Source organism: Cyanistes caeruleus, chromosome 20, assembly GCF_971803275.1.
Source record: "Cyanistes caeruleus chromosome 20, bCyaCae1.hap1.1, whole genome shotgun sequence".
NCBI classification, from domain to species: Eukaryota; Metazoa; Chordata; class Aves; order Passeriformes; family Paridae; genus Cyanistes; species Cyanistes caeruleus.
Window position 1 is genome coordinate 4106464 of NC_141720.1, and position 14976 is coordinate 4121439.

The window sequence follows — 14976 nt, forward strand, 5'->3', positions numbered from 1 at the left end:
TATCCTTCACACCCCTACTCAGATTTTAATCTGCTAAGTGCACTTTTATTTCTCTACCACCCCAAATCTTTATCAAATACCCACTGCTTTCTATCTTACAATTTGTCATACTTTGCTGATCCCAGTACCCGTCAACAACTGAGTTTAAATTAACCCAGCCACAGTGGGAACAGACACGGCTGACTTGACTGATCAGTGGAATATTGGAAAAGTTTAATTATCCAGCATAAACAAAACCAGGATTTTTATACTCTCTTGTCTCCATTACAGACAGTTTTTATTAAACTTGGCATCTTATTAAGGAAAGCTTTTATTTATGTAAACATTGATATATCTGTGCACATGTGAGCAGCCTGTGATCTGCCATTTATTACACACTTTACACGTGTACACAGCACATTTTGTCCATCAAAAAGCTGGCTTATATCTTAGTGGCAAACAGGAAAAAAAAAGGTGTTTTTTCAAGTACTACACGTATTTGTCTCCTCAAGAAACTCACAAGATTAAGATATTATAGGTGTATAAAGAGAAGCTGCCACTCTTCCAGGCAGGACCATGAGTCACCAGATTTGTTCTTTATTTACCTCTCCCTGTTGTGTTTCCCTGTGCAGGCTTCTCTGGAAGGTTTTCAGCTCTGAACTCATGCAGTAACTCTCCATCAGGTTGTGCCCAAAATGCTTTGGTTTGTACTTCACAGCCTCTCACACCTTCACCAGGTGCCCTGGAACGATGCTGTGGTTCTGAAGCTGATTTCTGCAGCCAGGAGTTCCAAGGCACATTTCCTAGTGGTCTGCAGGATCTTACAAGCACAGGCAGACGTGACTTCTTGGGCAAGGAAGGAGAGTCAGCCTGAAAAAGGCATGGAAGGAAATGGGAGTTAAGTGACTCGTGTGTAACAGTCAAGCGTAGGAAGTATAAACAAACATTACAGGAAAAATAAAAATTTTCCTGTAAAATCAGGCAGCTGTCACATTAATTTTGAAAATAAAATTGCAATACCCTTGGCTACATGAGAAGTAAACATTCAGAGAGGCAAAATACTCATTCCACTGGTACAATTTTCTATAAGCCCCAGCTGTTCATGCATCTGTAAACTTCCAGCTCCTGAAGCAGGACAGCAAATCCAGCAGTGGCTTTTAACCACCAGGTGTATTAATTACCTCTGGATTTGTGGATGCTCTAGGAAAACAGTTTCTCACTCAACCTGACCTCTCTAACTGCTCCTTCCCACTGTCATTTATATCATAAATGTCTGCCAGTCCAGCAACTTTTTCCCTTAAAATCATTGTTTTGGTTTTTTTTTATGGAGAATCCTCCTCATTTTTCAACAACTCCTAAGCTTATTTCCCTGTCTCCCTTTAGTCTCCACCCAACATGCCCTACTTCCACAGCTTTGAGAAAATCAGCATCACTTTGCATCAGCCACAAAGGGCATTTATTCTGCCACAGAGAAATCCTTTATGAACAAAACCAGTTTCTTTGCCCACCCACTCTATAAATTGCTTCTGAAGGATTCCCATTTCCTGCTGTAACAGACATTCCCTCACTGGAGTTGGGGGAAGCTACATTTCTTAAGTCACTGCATTTCAGCCTCTCACCTTCAGAAGACTCTGCATAAAATAAATGTTCCTTTTTCAAACCACACAGCATAAACCAGAGCTGTCTCCAAAAAGATAAAAGCATGCCATATGTTGATGAGAGTTATGGAATTGTGTGTAATAATAATAAAAACCAATAATGGCATGTTCAGATAGATTTAGTTTATAATTTTGCTGTTCATTTGCTCCACCACTGCTGTTAAGTCCCCTAATTTCTTTCACCACCCAATGTATTCTGAAATACCTTTCCACATTCACTTCTCAGCAATTACAGTCTTTACACAATTTAAAATCATAAAAAGCAAGTTCCATTTTCCTAATGCCATCCTCAATTCCTTTTGTACATATATGAGAACAGTATCCTTCAGAGGCTGCAAAATAAATCCAGGACTTCCAGCTAACTAAACTGCATTAATAACATCGAACCATTTCCAGCTGTCTCAGGGCTGTGGCACAGACACATTTGTCACCCAGATTACCCAAAGGCCACTTCAGCTGGCTACATCAAATTATTTATAAAAGCCATTCCGAAGCTAAAGATACAGTGCATTAGTCCAAACAAGAAAGCTTTTAAAGCAGCTGATTCAAGGGCTGCATTGAACTTGCTACTGATTAAACCAGAGAGGAATCTGGAAAATGGTGAATCAGAACAGTAAACTGAAACTCAGGGAAAAAAGAAAAAAAAAAAAAGAAAATTGCAGAAAGAATCAAAAAATCATGGAATGGTTTGGGTTGGAAGGGACTTTAAAGCTCATCTCATTCCTGAGATGCCATGGACAGGGACACTTTCCACTGTCCCAGGCTGCTCCAAGCCCCGTCCAGCCTGGCCTTGGGCACTGCCAGGATGGGGCAGCCACAGCTTCTCTGGGCACCCTGTGCCAGGGCCTGCCCACCCTCACAGGGAACAATTTTTTCATAATATCCCATCTTTCTTAATATCTCAATATCTTGCCCTCCTCCATCTTCAGGCCATTCCCCCTTGTCCTGTCATTTCATGGCCAGAACAAAGCCCTATCAACATCCCTTCATTTACAAGCCACTTCCTTTCAGAAAAACAAACCCAAGAGGAACAAGCCAGAATAAAAATGAACTGCTCCTAATTGCTGCCTCTCAGAAACCTCTTGATCACCAAAGTTATGGAAACCACTCTTTGCAGAAGGCGCTACAACATTCCCTGTTAGCAGTGCACAAAATCAAAAGCAACGCTCCCCTTTGTCTGCTCCACAGGAGCCAAGATCTTCAAAGAGTTTTCAACTTCACTTCTATCACTGCTGCTGAAACAATACACAGAGCTCTTTAGCAGACATTGTTTTCCCACCTCTTTCTTGGGGATCACAGACTGCCTGCAGACACAAGGCTTCAAACCTGCTGGGGCCCCAGCACAGCCTGCCTGCGCTCCCAGAGCAGTCCCACACAAACACAGCACTGGCCACGCTGCTCAGACAGCAACACACAAGGACAGGATGGTAATAAAAGCCTAAAATTAAGATTTGAGTTCGTGGAAGTGTCCCACGGACCCCTCCATAGCCTGCTCCCAGATGTGATGCACATCTGGAATCTTCTAGAACACTTCTGCCATTTAGATGTCATCAGTTCCAAATGCCCTACTCCTGTACATTATGAACAAGAAGCACAGACTCTCTTTTTCCAAAAGCTGTAATATTTACGAGTATGTGGTCCCAGGGAGGATTGAAATTCAATTAATTAATGTTCTAAAGCACCCTGAAGTAGGAGATGAAAAGCCATGAACGTTAAGAACAATTATCTAAAATATATTTGGCTTACATCTCTTTTCCTAATATTAAAAGTCATACAAAAGCAAGATTTAATATTAGAAATGAAACATATTTTTCCCTTTTATACATCTACTCCCTAAGTACAAAAAAGAGAATAAACTTACTTCATTTGTTCTAGTAAAAGAAAGCCTTTCATGCTGTTCACCCTTCTTACACACATTTTCTTGCTGATGTTCTGCTTCTGCATTTAATCTTGAATATTTTGACTTTTCTTCTGAGGCTCCTTTTTTGCCTTCATGTTTGAATCTCATGACATTACTCTCCAAAGTCATTGTTTGCGTAGCTGCATCTTTCAATTCCACTTTCAACAACTGAATCGCCTTATTAATCTGTGGCACTGCATCTGGATAAAGCTTCTCTTCCCCATCAAAAGTTGATTTCAATTCTACTCGCTGCTTTAAGAATTTAGTGACCTGCTTGAAATGTTTGAGTTCAGCTCTTAGTTGAATAATCATTTGCCTAAGATCTTTTTCATCCTTTTTCTCTATATCTTCACTTGAACATTCTTCCTCTGTCGTGTTCAGATGATCTAACAGTTCATTTACAATTTTCATTTGTTCTTGTCTGCTACACTCAGGAAAGAGGAGAGAAAAGACATGAATTTAGATTTTTATTTAAGCAAACAAAAATACCTTCCAAGAAACCCTTCTGCTGTGTTGTGACATACCTAAAATTCACAGGAGGTTCTGTTTTACTCACTAATGAATTACTCACTAACAGAGTTTTTGGAACCTTTTCACGACATGAATTATATCTTAAATTGCCTCATCATGGCTTTTCTCCTATTTAACACAGAAATATAAGAAACATGAATGGATTCTCAAAAAAGTTTACTCTCTACCTTAAAAGTTAATTTATACCAAAAGCATACCAGACTCTAGGCCATATAATCATAGATTAGCCCAAATTGGGAAAAAAACCCACAAGGACCATTAAAGTGCAAGTCCTGGCCCTGATGTTGAGTTTTTGTACAAATCTACCCCTCCATGCATTTCTAATGGAACAGGGAAGATGAAAAGTGAGAAATCAGCCAAAAAGCCTGCAAAAGCAGCTCATTACAGACCACCAAACTGCCCTGTGGATAACTAGCAGTTCATGAACAGCAGTTTGGAAAGCAATGTTTTAAGAGAAGCTGAGGCCAAATAAGAGGCATTTAAAGCACAAGCAAGCTCTGAAATCCTACAGACAATTTCATGTGTCCAATAGAGAGCTGTTTGTGCCATTAAACATATAAACCAGAGTTTTAAACAACTGCATTTGTATAGTTTAGCATTTGGAATGGTAGAAGCTAACTAGGCTTTTTATGGCTTCCTCTGGTATCTAATGGCATTAGTGAGAATTCAGTTATGCAAAGCACAGGCTCATCACCCATCAGCCTGGTCATTTATACTTGAACACAGGAAAAATTGCACACTAGAGTGGTAAAGATGATGGTGCTAGAATTACTCATTAGCCAACTTTTAAGTAAAGATAACAAATAAACAATATTTTCTCTTCATTTCTAAAGGAGTAGTATCTCCTCATTCACCACTAACTACTCCTGTGACAACTAAGACAATTTATGCCTGTTGGGGGAGTTTTAAATAGCAATGTGAAAATACAGAATTGCCTGAGTAAAGCCAAGTGCAGCATGGTGAACACAGAAACCAAGGTTTGACTTGTGTAACTCCACTGGAGATTCTGCTCCCAGCACTGACAGGCACTGGAAAATTCACAGAATTCTGTACATAATCCATCCAGAAACCAGGAAAGCAACTAGAGAAGGAAAAGGAGCTACAGAACCAGGAAAGGAACATGAGAATGATCTACAGCAAAGCTCTAACTCAGTTCTCAACCAGGAGATTAAGTGGTGTAAGCATGAAACTGGGGTAAATCAGTAAGTCAGGGTAAGTCAGGGTGTGTGGTTTTCCTGTACAGATTTTTTTTTTGCTTGACATTGTCCAGTTCCTATGGAAATGAGCATTTCAGCTGGGAATTGATCAGATCCCAGTGTAACACAGACACACACACACACACAAATTCCACTGATGCCACTAGAGCTTGTATGGATTTAGGTCCACAAGTGTTTTCTCCTCGATGGAAAGAGATCCAAGAACTCAGAACATAATTCAGCCAGTCCTGCAGGTGCTTGCACTGGAATAACCCATTGGTCAAGTGCAGGACATGAGCCCCAAACTCCCTAAACTGAGAGGCAGCAAAGCCCTGTCCAGGCAGTCCAGGTGAAATGGTGAAGAGCACCCAGTGTGCAGCACCATCCATTCAAAATTATCCCTGTAAAAAGTCACTGTAACTCCAATTCCTCCATCCTTAGATCCTTTTACACACTGTTTTTACAGCAGTAAAGTGTTGTCCCTTCCACCACATCACCCTTTACTGGCCTGTCCTCTCAGATATTTTGGTTTTTTCAAGAAAAATACCAGCTACAGTCAACTAAACCCTCTGACTCTGTTAGACCCCATCCTGGAAACAATCAGTCCCTGCAGTAAAGCTCTGTGGATCAGTAACTTTGGAGACTTTCTTTCTTGCAATGGGTTTTTTTTTTAAGGATTTCTCCTGATAGTATGTTTCCTAATTACTTAATTGCATGATAGACTAAAATGGCTCTGAAGGTGCCTTGCCAATCTCTCAGGTAAATTAGACAGTGCAATTATCTAAATTCACTTTAGCAAAATTACCTTATTCTCTTCTCAAATAGAAATGCTGTTTAAGGCAGTGCATATCCCTCATACTTACGTAGATTCCAGCACAGATGTTCTATTTTCTCTTCTAAGAGATGTGAGCAAGCTCTCTTCTGTGTCATCTTCACTCATTCCTGTTCTGCCCAAGTGTTTGTCAGTTGTATCATGCTCAAATTGAGGCTTAATTGGACTCCTATAATGTCTGTCTTTGCAGAAATTCTCTGAATAGCCTGATGGAGTTATCTGTTAAAAAATTGCAAACATTGTCTTATTACACAGGTATGTAATGTTCTATTAAATTCAGGGCTGTAATCTTTCTGTAATCAGGTTCTGTAATTCCTGATGCTCTTTATCTACATTAAGAAGCACCCACAGACATTTTGCTGACTATTTATTAATAGAAAAACTAATTAACATCTATTTCATATGATTAATTCATAGGGATCAGTTGTTTAGTAAGGAGTAAGAAGATTTCCCTGAAGGTCTTTATCTAACAAGAGGCATGAAACTTCTGGAATGTTGCCTGCAGGCTGAAGATAACAATTTTATTAGCTCAGCTTTGAATCATGTGTATTTACAGTACAGATTCTGTCCTGGGATCTCCAAATTTAAGCCCTGATGGCTGGGACAGGACAGAACTTGGAAGCTTTTACAAGCTGACAACTTTCTGTATAAAACATCATGGATGTGTCCAAGGGAATTTCTACCTGGGCTCTCTACAGTCATTCAAACCCCAATTAAACAATCAAAATCTGCAGTAATCACATGAGAATTCTGGGCCCATTTGGGTACAATTCCCATCAGCAACAAGAGCCAAGGGAGTTTTTAAAATACATCACTTACGCGTTTATCCACCTCACAGGGAAAATCCAAAGATACTTGAAGGCATACCTGGTAAACAGAGAAACACAGAAATTACAGATTTCATAGAGTAAAATATCATCCTTCTTCAACATTACAAACCAATTTGCAACCTGAGTTATTTCATGATCCATGATGCTTAATCTTACATGGATTAGACTGAGAGGACAGCAGATTCCTCTTTGTATGAAAATGCAGTTTACAATTTACCAAGCTGTCAAGCATTTCAACCCTAAAGAAGGAGCTCCAGGATTTTTTCCTCAATCACAGCAAGTGAATCTCACACAATTTATACTCCAGACCTGACTGCAATGGGGGCAGGAGATCAACCTGTGTGGATGGAAAGAAACACAATTTCAAGGGACTCTCTGTCACCCCCATTCAGGGTGACTATGAGTACTCAAACACAGAAAACAAGATCCACAATGAAAGCAATCTTGAATGCAAAACCAGCCAAGAAATACAGGAAAAAGCTTCCAGAAGATCAGGATAACAATTAGTTGAAAGCAAAATCCAATACCAAGAAAAGCATGTTTTGTTTGCAGAAGACTTTATGCTCTAAGAAAATGAAGACACTTTAAAGACATGCAGAGAAGAGAGCTCATCACGTTCCTACCTGACTGACCCTCTCACAAAACTGACTGTTCTGCACCTTCCTGTCATTGTCACCATCTTCAGGCTGCATCACAGGCTTCTCTGTTGTTTCAAGACACTACACAAAGTATGGAATGATGTGAAAATGTAGCACAAAAAAAAAATACTGTGATATGAAACGTGCATAAATAAGTCAGTGATATGTCTTAAAAGAAAAATAAAAAAGCCTGTAATACAAAGTAACAAACACTGAATTAGATTCCTTCAATAAGATCAAAGAAAATTAATACAAATCCCAGGAATGACTCATATCAAATAAAGTGAAACTTTATCTTATGCATTCCTTAATTTTTATCTAACCCTTTCTCCTCAGAATTTATAGAACATTTAAAAACCATTTAACCTCTTGTGGCAAAGGAGCTCTGTATCTTCAGTCATGTCCCCATTCTGCCTATTTTATTTTCCAATTTCCAGAATTTATTTTTATTTGCTACATAATTTAGGCTCTTCTCCAGCATTCAGGAAATAGATGCTTTTAAAACTAAGCACATGTGGCTTGCTGTACACCAGAAAGATTTACTCTGCCACTAAAGGTTACAGTCTGCTGTGTCTATGCCTAAATTTGCCCATTTGTAGCAAATGCTGCCAAATCATCTTTTACTCCCTGTTTCCCACAGAACCCAACCCACCTCTCATTGCCTGAGCAAAGAGGAGGAGGAAGGTTCAGGTTTTTTTAGGAGCAGCACAGAAGTCCCTGATATCAGCATCACTGAGAGCAGGAGCAGAATCCCTTTGCTTTGCTGGATGCTGTTGAGCATTTCCAGGGATCCAGGGACAGCCACAGCTTCTCTGTACCAGGGCCCCCCACCCTCACAGGGAAGAATTCCTTCCCAATATCCCATCTAAACCTGCCCACCTTCATCTTAAGGCCATTCCCTGTGTCCTGTCCCTCCATCCCCTGTCCCAAATCACTCTCCAACTCTCCTGGAGCCCCTTTAGGCTCTGGAAGGGGCTCTGAGCTCTCCCTGGAGCTTTCTCCTCTCCAGGTGAGCACTCCCAGATCTCCCAGCCTGGCTCCAGAGGGGCTCCAGCCCTTGGCACATCTCTGTGGCCTCCTCTGGAAAGCCTCATTATCCTAACCCAGAGGTGGGATACAGCCCTGACACAGAGGATCCCAACCTGCATGGGACAGAGTTAATTCTGCTTCCTCAGAACACTGGGAATTGAATGCATGTGTGGGATTTGATTTTGACTTTTTAACTGAGTATGCATTGAATGTATGCATACATAAATATATATATATATATATGAAATTAATGAGAAAACACATTTTATCTCCCAAGCCCTTGCAGTATAAGCAAGTTGAATGGTTTTAGGTATGAATTTTAAAAGGCAGAAACTGGATGGTGCAGAGTATTAATATATCTGCCTTTCACAATTAGAATTCTATGTGAAAAACCGATTTCCAAGCTATGTTTGGGTTATCTTGGTACATTCACTCAGACTTGGTTTTTCTAGGATAACACAGAGTAACAACTTGAAAGCTGGTGAAAGACACAGAGGGGGTTAGAGCATACAGCAAGGGCATGCATTACAACAAAAATTTTCTGTTGTAATCATGGGATGCCAAAAGTCCAATAATTTGAATATTATTTTATATTAAAAAAAAAAAAAACCTACTTAGGTTGAATCTTCCATAGGCAAGTTCAGGACAAACCCTACATTTGTGTATAAAAAATAAACTTATTTGCACACATAACTTATCCATGCAATGCAACTACCTTTTATGGGTCAACATTATTTAATATCTGCTTCTCCCAGGCCAGCATTTGGTTTAATAAGTGAGGATTCATTAACGAAATTACTGTGTAAGACCAACAGGTTATAAATACACTGTGACAATAAATCACTGCAGGCTGAGCCTGATCCTATGGTCCTGTGTCTGAGAGGCTGACATGTCCTGTACTCCAAGGAATATGACCTAATGTGCAACAAAATATTAAAAGAAAATATGTGTCTTAAGGCCAGAAAGGTAAGTGTACCAAAAATAAGCTGCCTGTTTTAAAGTATTTCCGTGGAGACTGAAAACCAGGAGAATGTTTTTCCTAAATGAAGCAGTGATGTGGTTGGTTTGCAAAACTCCCCAGAGCCCTGAAGGCTGAAATAACTGAGGCTGCTCCTCTCTGAGAAGGCAGATGTTCAGAGGACAGCACAAAAACAACCTTTTCCTCTCCTCCTTCTCCCTCCCAGCACCAACAGGATGCCAAGGAGCAGAGGACAAGGGGCTGTCAGACCCTGCAGAGGCACAAGTGTGCACATTCATCCGATTTGTGCTCTGCCTCTGGGAAGGAAAAGCAGGATAGGAGCATTTTAAGAACCTGAGGAAGATTCCTCTTCCCATGTATATCCAAATCTCTCTTATAACACAGATGTCAGTATCATCCCAGCACTACCTGCCAACAAACTCTAGCTCAAAAAAAAAAGCAAAAAAATAATGTAGGGGCTTTTTGAGAGTGGTGGTTAATATGTAAAACACAGTTGTCACACCCACAAGCCAATATCCAGGTTGTCATTTATTGCCACACCTGATTAAAAATATAGCTTTTGAACTAAAACTTCTGACTTAAGATCTTTTCATTTTTGAGTTCCACAGTACTACAGTCATTCTGGCACTGGTTAAAATCCAAATTTAACTTTCCTATTTCTTTTCCCAAAATGCTGAGGTTCGTTTATATTTTTAAAGCTTCACCCTTTGTCGTTCCCCATCTGATTCTGCAGCTTCTTCACTGAGCAGCCCTGTACTTCCCTCCACTACTTGTGGAGACAAGAAGGAGCACACGGTGTCCTGTCAGGATAATCCTGGCACAGGAATTCCTTTGGAATTCACTGTGGCATCCACGGGGATGCAGAGCCCTCTGCAGGATGACGAGATCAAGTGCTAAAAATGTTAATTAGGGAAAGTGCAGGTACCCAGAGAGGGATCACCCAGCAGCTTTTCTGCCAGACCTCTCAGTGACACATTAATTCACCATTTCAATAAAACTGTGGCACACCTAAAGGTCTGTTGCTAATTTGAAATATACTTCAATTAAAGACAGCATGGCTATGTCTTAAAACTGAAGAAGCAAAAATATTTTGTGACTGTCCCAGTATACCTGCAGCACATCCAGGAAAAGACAAGAGCTCTTTTCCTGAGTCCTGCAGAAAAATCATTAATTCCACAGTCCTAGTTCTTGAATCAGCCATTTCTGCATGTAACTGATTCAAACTATTTCTAATCTTGTTCTTTTGAGTTTAATTCAGAAATTCAAGACACAAAATATCAGCACCATCATCATTCCTTTTATATTTTTTCCTTCCTCTTCAATACATTCTGCACAACGATGGAATTGAAAGCAAAAGCCACAAAGGAGCACGAAGACAAGCACTACCAGCCACATCCCAAGCAACACTTTCCAAGCTAAAAGGGTCACCCAGAACCTCCCTCGCCACTCACACACACGTGGGGACCCAGCACCCAAAATGCTCTCAGTGCAAATATTCTGCCAAGGCCTCTCCTTCCCCACAGCTGAGAACAGCCCCAGCTTTGGGGAAATGACTGAAACACGCAGCAAGGATTATTTCCTTGCACCTTCAGCAAGCCACTGCACTGCTGGCCCCTTCTTCATCCACTTCTCTATTCTGTGTGAAGAAACAGTTGCGTGTTTAGGTGACCTGACGTTCTACACCCTGGTTTTTGGCTACACTGAACCCTCGTATTTTGAAGACACATCAGAGATCTGAAGGAAACCCTTAAATAATTAGACAGCTTGAGAATGACTATGCAACAGCAAACAGATTTTCAGGAATAACTAAAATGTTTTCTAAGATATTGCTTTCTTTGTAAAATTAACTACTTCCTTCCCTTTCAATTGATAAAACAAATAGATCACAGACCCAATTAATATTTAAATGAGTATGTTGCTTCCCTAAAATCAACTTGACACATCACTGAACACTTGCATTGAGCTGCTTCTGTGTCATGCTAACATGTTGAAGTTGTTTACATCATTAATTTAAAAAGTTATTATAAGGAATTAGCAACCTCAGCCCCTGGGGTTTGCACTCCTTCTGCACTGATGTAAATGACTCCACGAAGCAGAGGAGATGTGAGAGCAAGACTCACTACTTTAAAACAGAAAACCTACCTCTCTGTGGTTTGATATTTTCAATGCTTCCTTCCCTTGAGAATCCTTTGTACAACATCCACACTGTCTTGCCTTAAGTTCTTGATTAATTGACTGCAGCTCTTTGACCATCAGGAGCAGGTCAGTAACCTAAATAACCAAAGGAACAACAAGCAGAACTGGTAACATCCAAACTAGTAGGAAAACAAATGATGACAGATAAATCTCCAGCTGGACACAAACTGCAGAGTTGGAAGCCTGGGTTTGTGTATCTGCTCCTGTGCTCATCTCCCTAGGTTTGGAAACATGTTTATGTATTTGTGAACTAGTGTTCAAGGCACCTTCATTTGGAACACTGTAGTTCAGGGGCAGTTTTTAGCTTCAGGTAACAAGTTTCACAACTCAGTAGCAAGAACAAACCTGAGGGCACCTCACATGAACAGCTGATTTGAGAAGAAACATTTAATGTAAGAAAAGACAGCATTACTGGAAAGTAGCAGCATTCAGGAGCAAGCTGTTCTCTCTCCAGCCCCCTTTAAAAGGCACTCTCGTTCTGAGCAGTTTCACAGACACAGAATCTGATTGGGCACCTGGGCTCAAAACTCTCACAGCCACAAAGCCATGAAGTGTATCAAGAAGGTAATGTTTGGAGAAAAAAGTGAATTTTTTTTATCAGACCAATTAATATACTTGGAAAACCAGGTCAGCTTAGAGTCACACCCTTTTTCCAGTAAGAAATTACTTATAAATGTATTTTTCTAATGAGTGTCCCTGAGCCTTCTGAAGGGAACATGCTCAGAGACAAAAGTGGTAAAACCCCAGAATGGCACTGGGACACAATCTGGGGTTTTTTTTAGGGACACCTGTTCCAAGTAAAACAAACTTCCCTCCTTCAGATTACCCACCCCCAGGGCATGAGCACCTGCCTACAATTCAGCTGTCCCTGAGAAAGGAAATCTTCACTTATGCTCACTCCCAACCAACCATATTCAAAATTATTCCTTGTCATAAACTGGTGCATGGATCAGATGTCACTGCACAGGATCAGGAGAAAGGTAAGAAGTTTCTGAACTCCAATACTGATTTATTGTTTGGTCTGCACATTTCATCTCTGGGAATTTCAGCTCTCCTTAGGCAGAATAGAGAACTCACCTCAGGGTTATTTTTTAACATGCCCTATTTACCAAAAGATTTGCAAATTCTGGGATGGAGTGTGCTATACAGAATATAGACACCACCACCACCATGATTAATGAAGGTGCATGAAATACACATTGTGGGATGCTCAGTGCACAACCTTCCTTTGGAGCTGATGTAGATGATGCCTGAAACATGGAACTGAGTCAAAACTTTGAGTCCAGGTGTCCAATACCACAAAACCCTGGCTGCAAATCACTCAGCTTTCAGCTGATTCTGAAGCCCATGTAGTGTAACAAAGTCTAAATAGTTCATAAAAGGGGGGTCACAAACCACAGAGATGGGAGCTTCAAATCCTTTCAGAACTACTCAACTGTACCTAAATAAATGTTTCTGTCAGAGACACAGAAACTATAAACAAATTAAGCCATTAGGAAGAGTAAATAATAAAAAAGATCAATACCTTTTTTTTAAGTTCTTCCAGAGACAGATGGTCTATCTGAAGGCTTAAATGGTCTTGTTCTCCTAAACAGATACTCATGTAAGATGTTTGATCTCCACAGAAAGATAGTGTTTCATCTGCCAAAACAGCCAAGGACAGACATTATTTCAGAAACTCCATTTGCAGGAAATCACAGCACAGAACACACAGGACTTTTCCAATAAGGACCTTCCAGTAAGTCTGTGGGAGGCCAGTTAGAATGTTTCAGTCCCAAAATAAGCTTTCTGTTTAATTGAAAAAAATTTTGTCCTCGTATTTCTTTGTGCTTCTGTCACACAGACATGCTGCATTTTCTGTGGCTGCATTTTCTGTGGTTATCAGCACAAGTTGTGAATGTAATTCTGAATTATAAGCTACATATTTAGCATTACAATTAGAAATAATTTTCAGAAGGGATAAGTTAGGCATGAATAGTTATTCTATTTAACTATAGTTTTATGAGCAGGAACTCAAGGTCTCAAGGCAAAAAGCCAGGTTAGACAAAGTTAATGAACTTATTTTGCTTTTGGGTCAAAAGGATGCAGTAATTGGATTGAAAATAGTTATTTATTCACTGCCTCTATAACTGCAGGAATTATTTATGTTTCAATAAACACCTGTTTATTTACAATATAAATGACAGACAATTCTATAAATAAATCTCATTAGAGAGGGAGAAAGCATAACTAAATTAGGACAAAAAAGAGACATGCAAATCCTACTCCCAGTTCTGACACTGATCCTGTGGCTGTTGCAAGGACCCAAAAATCATTACTAATTTTTCAGCCTTTATTCCTACCAGCCTCACTCTCAACACAACAGCTCCTGAGAACCCTGGAGTATCCACAAGACCCTTTGGCCCACCCTGATTGTTGATTATCCTAGGGCTTTCGAGGTTGGAAACTCTGAAACAGCTGAAGTTTACCTTTTGTCACTTATCAGAGCTGTCAAGTGATGCTAAAATTGAAAATCTAAGTTGAAAGGGGAAGTGAACAGGCTTTACTGTTATTTATATATCCCCTATGGGATAAAACAGAAACATCTTGTACATATGCAGTAAACTATTTAATGATACCCTCTTATATTATTCTTTTCTATATCTAAGAATATACTAAAAACACCTCCCAAGACATACAGCAAAAAAGCCAGAAGCTAAGCTATATTTAAAAGCTCTACTTTTTCTGAATTACTAAGTAACAAAACTTCTGGGGTATTTTTCCTTCCTCTGGAAATACTTCTGCTAGGAGGAGGTTACCAGTGCCTGAGCCACAAGCTCTTTGGGAAGTAATTACACCCCATGGTCAGAAAGTGATCCCGTGGCCACCAACTGATTCCACATCAGGAATCTCTGACTTTTGTGGGAAACAGCAAATTCTGTGGGTACAAAGCTGCAGGCAGCATGAAATGATCCCTGCAGCAGAACTGCCATAGAATTTCTAACATTTGCAGCATGGAAAGAGAGAAACTGTGTACCTCTGTATGTGCCCTGATTGCTCCAAGACATTCTGCTACAAATCCACCAAATCATTTGCAGTACAAAAAGTCAAAAAGAAATCTTTTCACACCATTTTTAATGTCAAATATTTTTTCTCCACACCAGCAAACTGACTGTAATAAAACCATTTTCCTTTTGTGCAAGAGGAGGGTTGGGCTGGGCATGGATAC

General features: G+C 40.0%; 1 protein-coding gene across 1 annotated transcript in view; it reads right to left on the reverse strand.

Annotated features, from left to right (window-relative positions):
• Positions 1 to 14976, reverse strand: part of CDK5RAP2 (CDK5 regulatory subunit associated protein 2) — a 73371-nt gene that overhangs the window by 26578 nt on the left and 31817 nt on the right. Inside the window, exons 17-23 of the mRNA XM_086858733.1 lie at positions 13294 to 13409; positions 11715 to 11843; positions 7550 to 7645; positions 6916 to 6963; positions 6128 to 6315; positions 3499 to 3961; positions 585 to 849 (exon numbers count right to left, since the gene is read on the reverse strand). Of these exons, the coding sequence (XP_086714859.1) occupies positions 585 to 849; positions 3499 to 3961; positions 6128 to 6315; positions 6916 to 6963; positions 7550 to 7645; positions 11715 to 11843; positions 13294 to 13409 (1305 nt within the window). The remainder of the gene's footprint in view (positions 1 to 584; positions 850 to 3498; positions 3962 to 6127; positions 6316 to 6915; positions 6964 to 7549; positions 7646 to 11714; positions 11844 to 13293; positions 13410 to 14976) is intronic.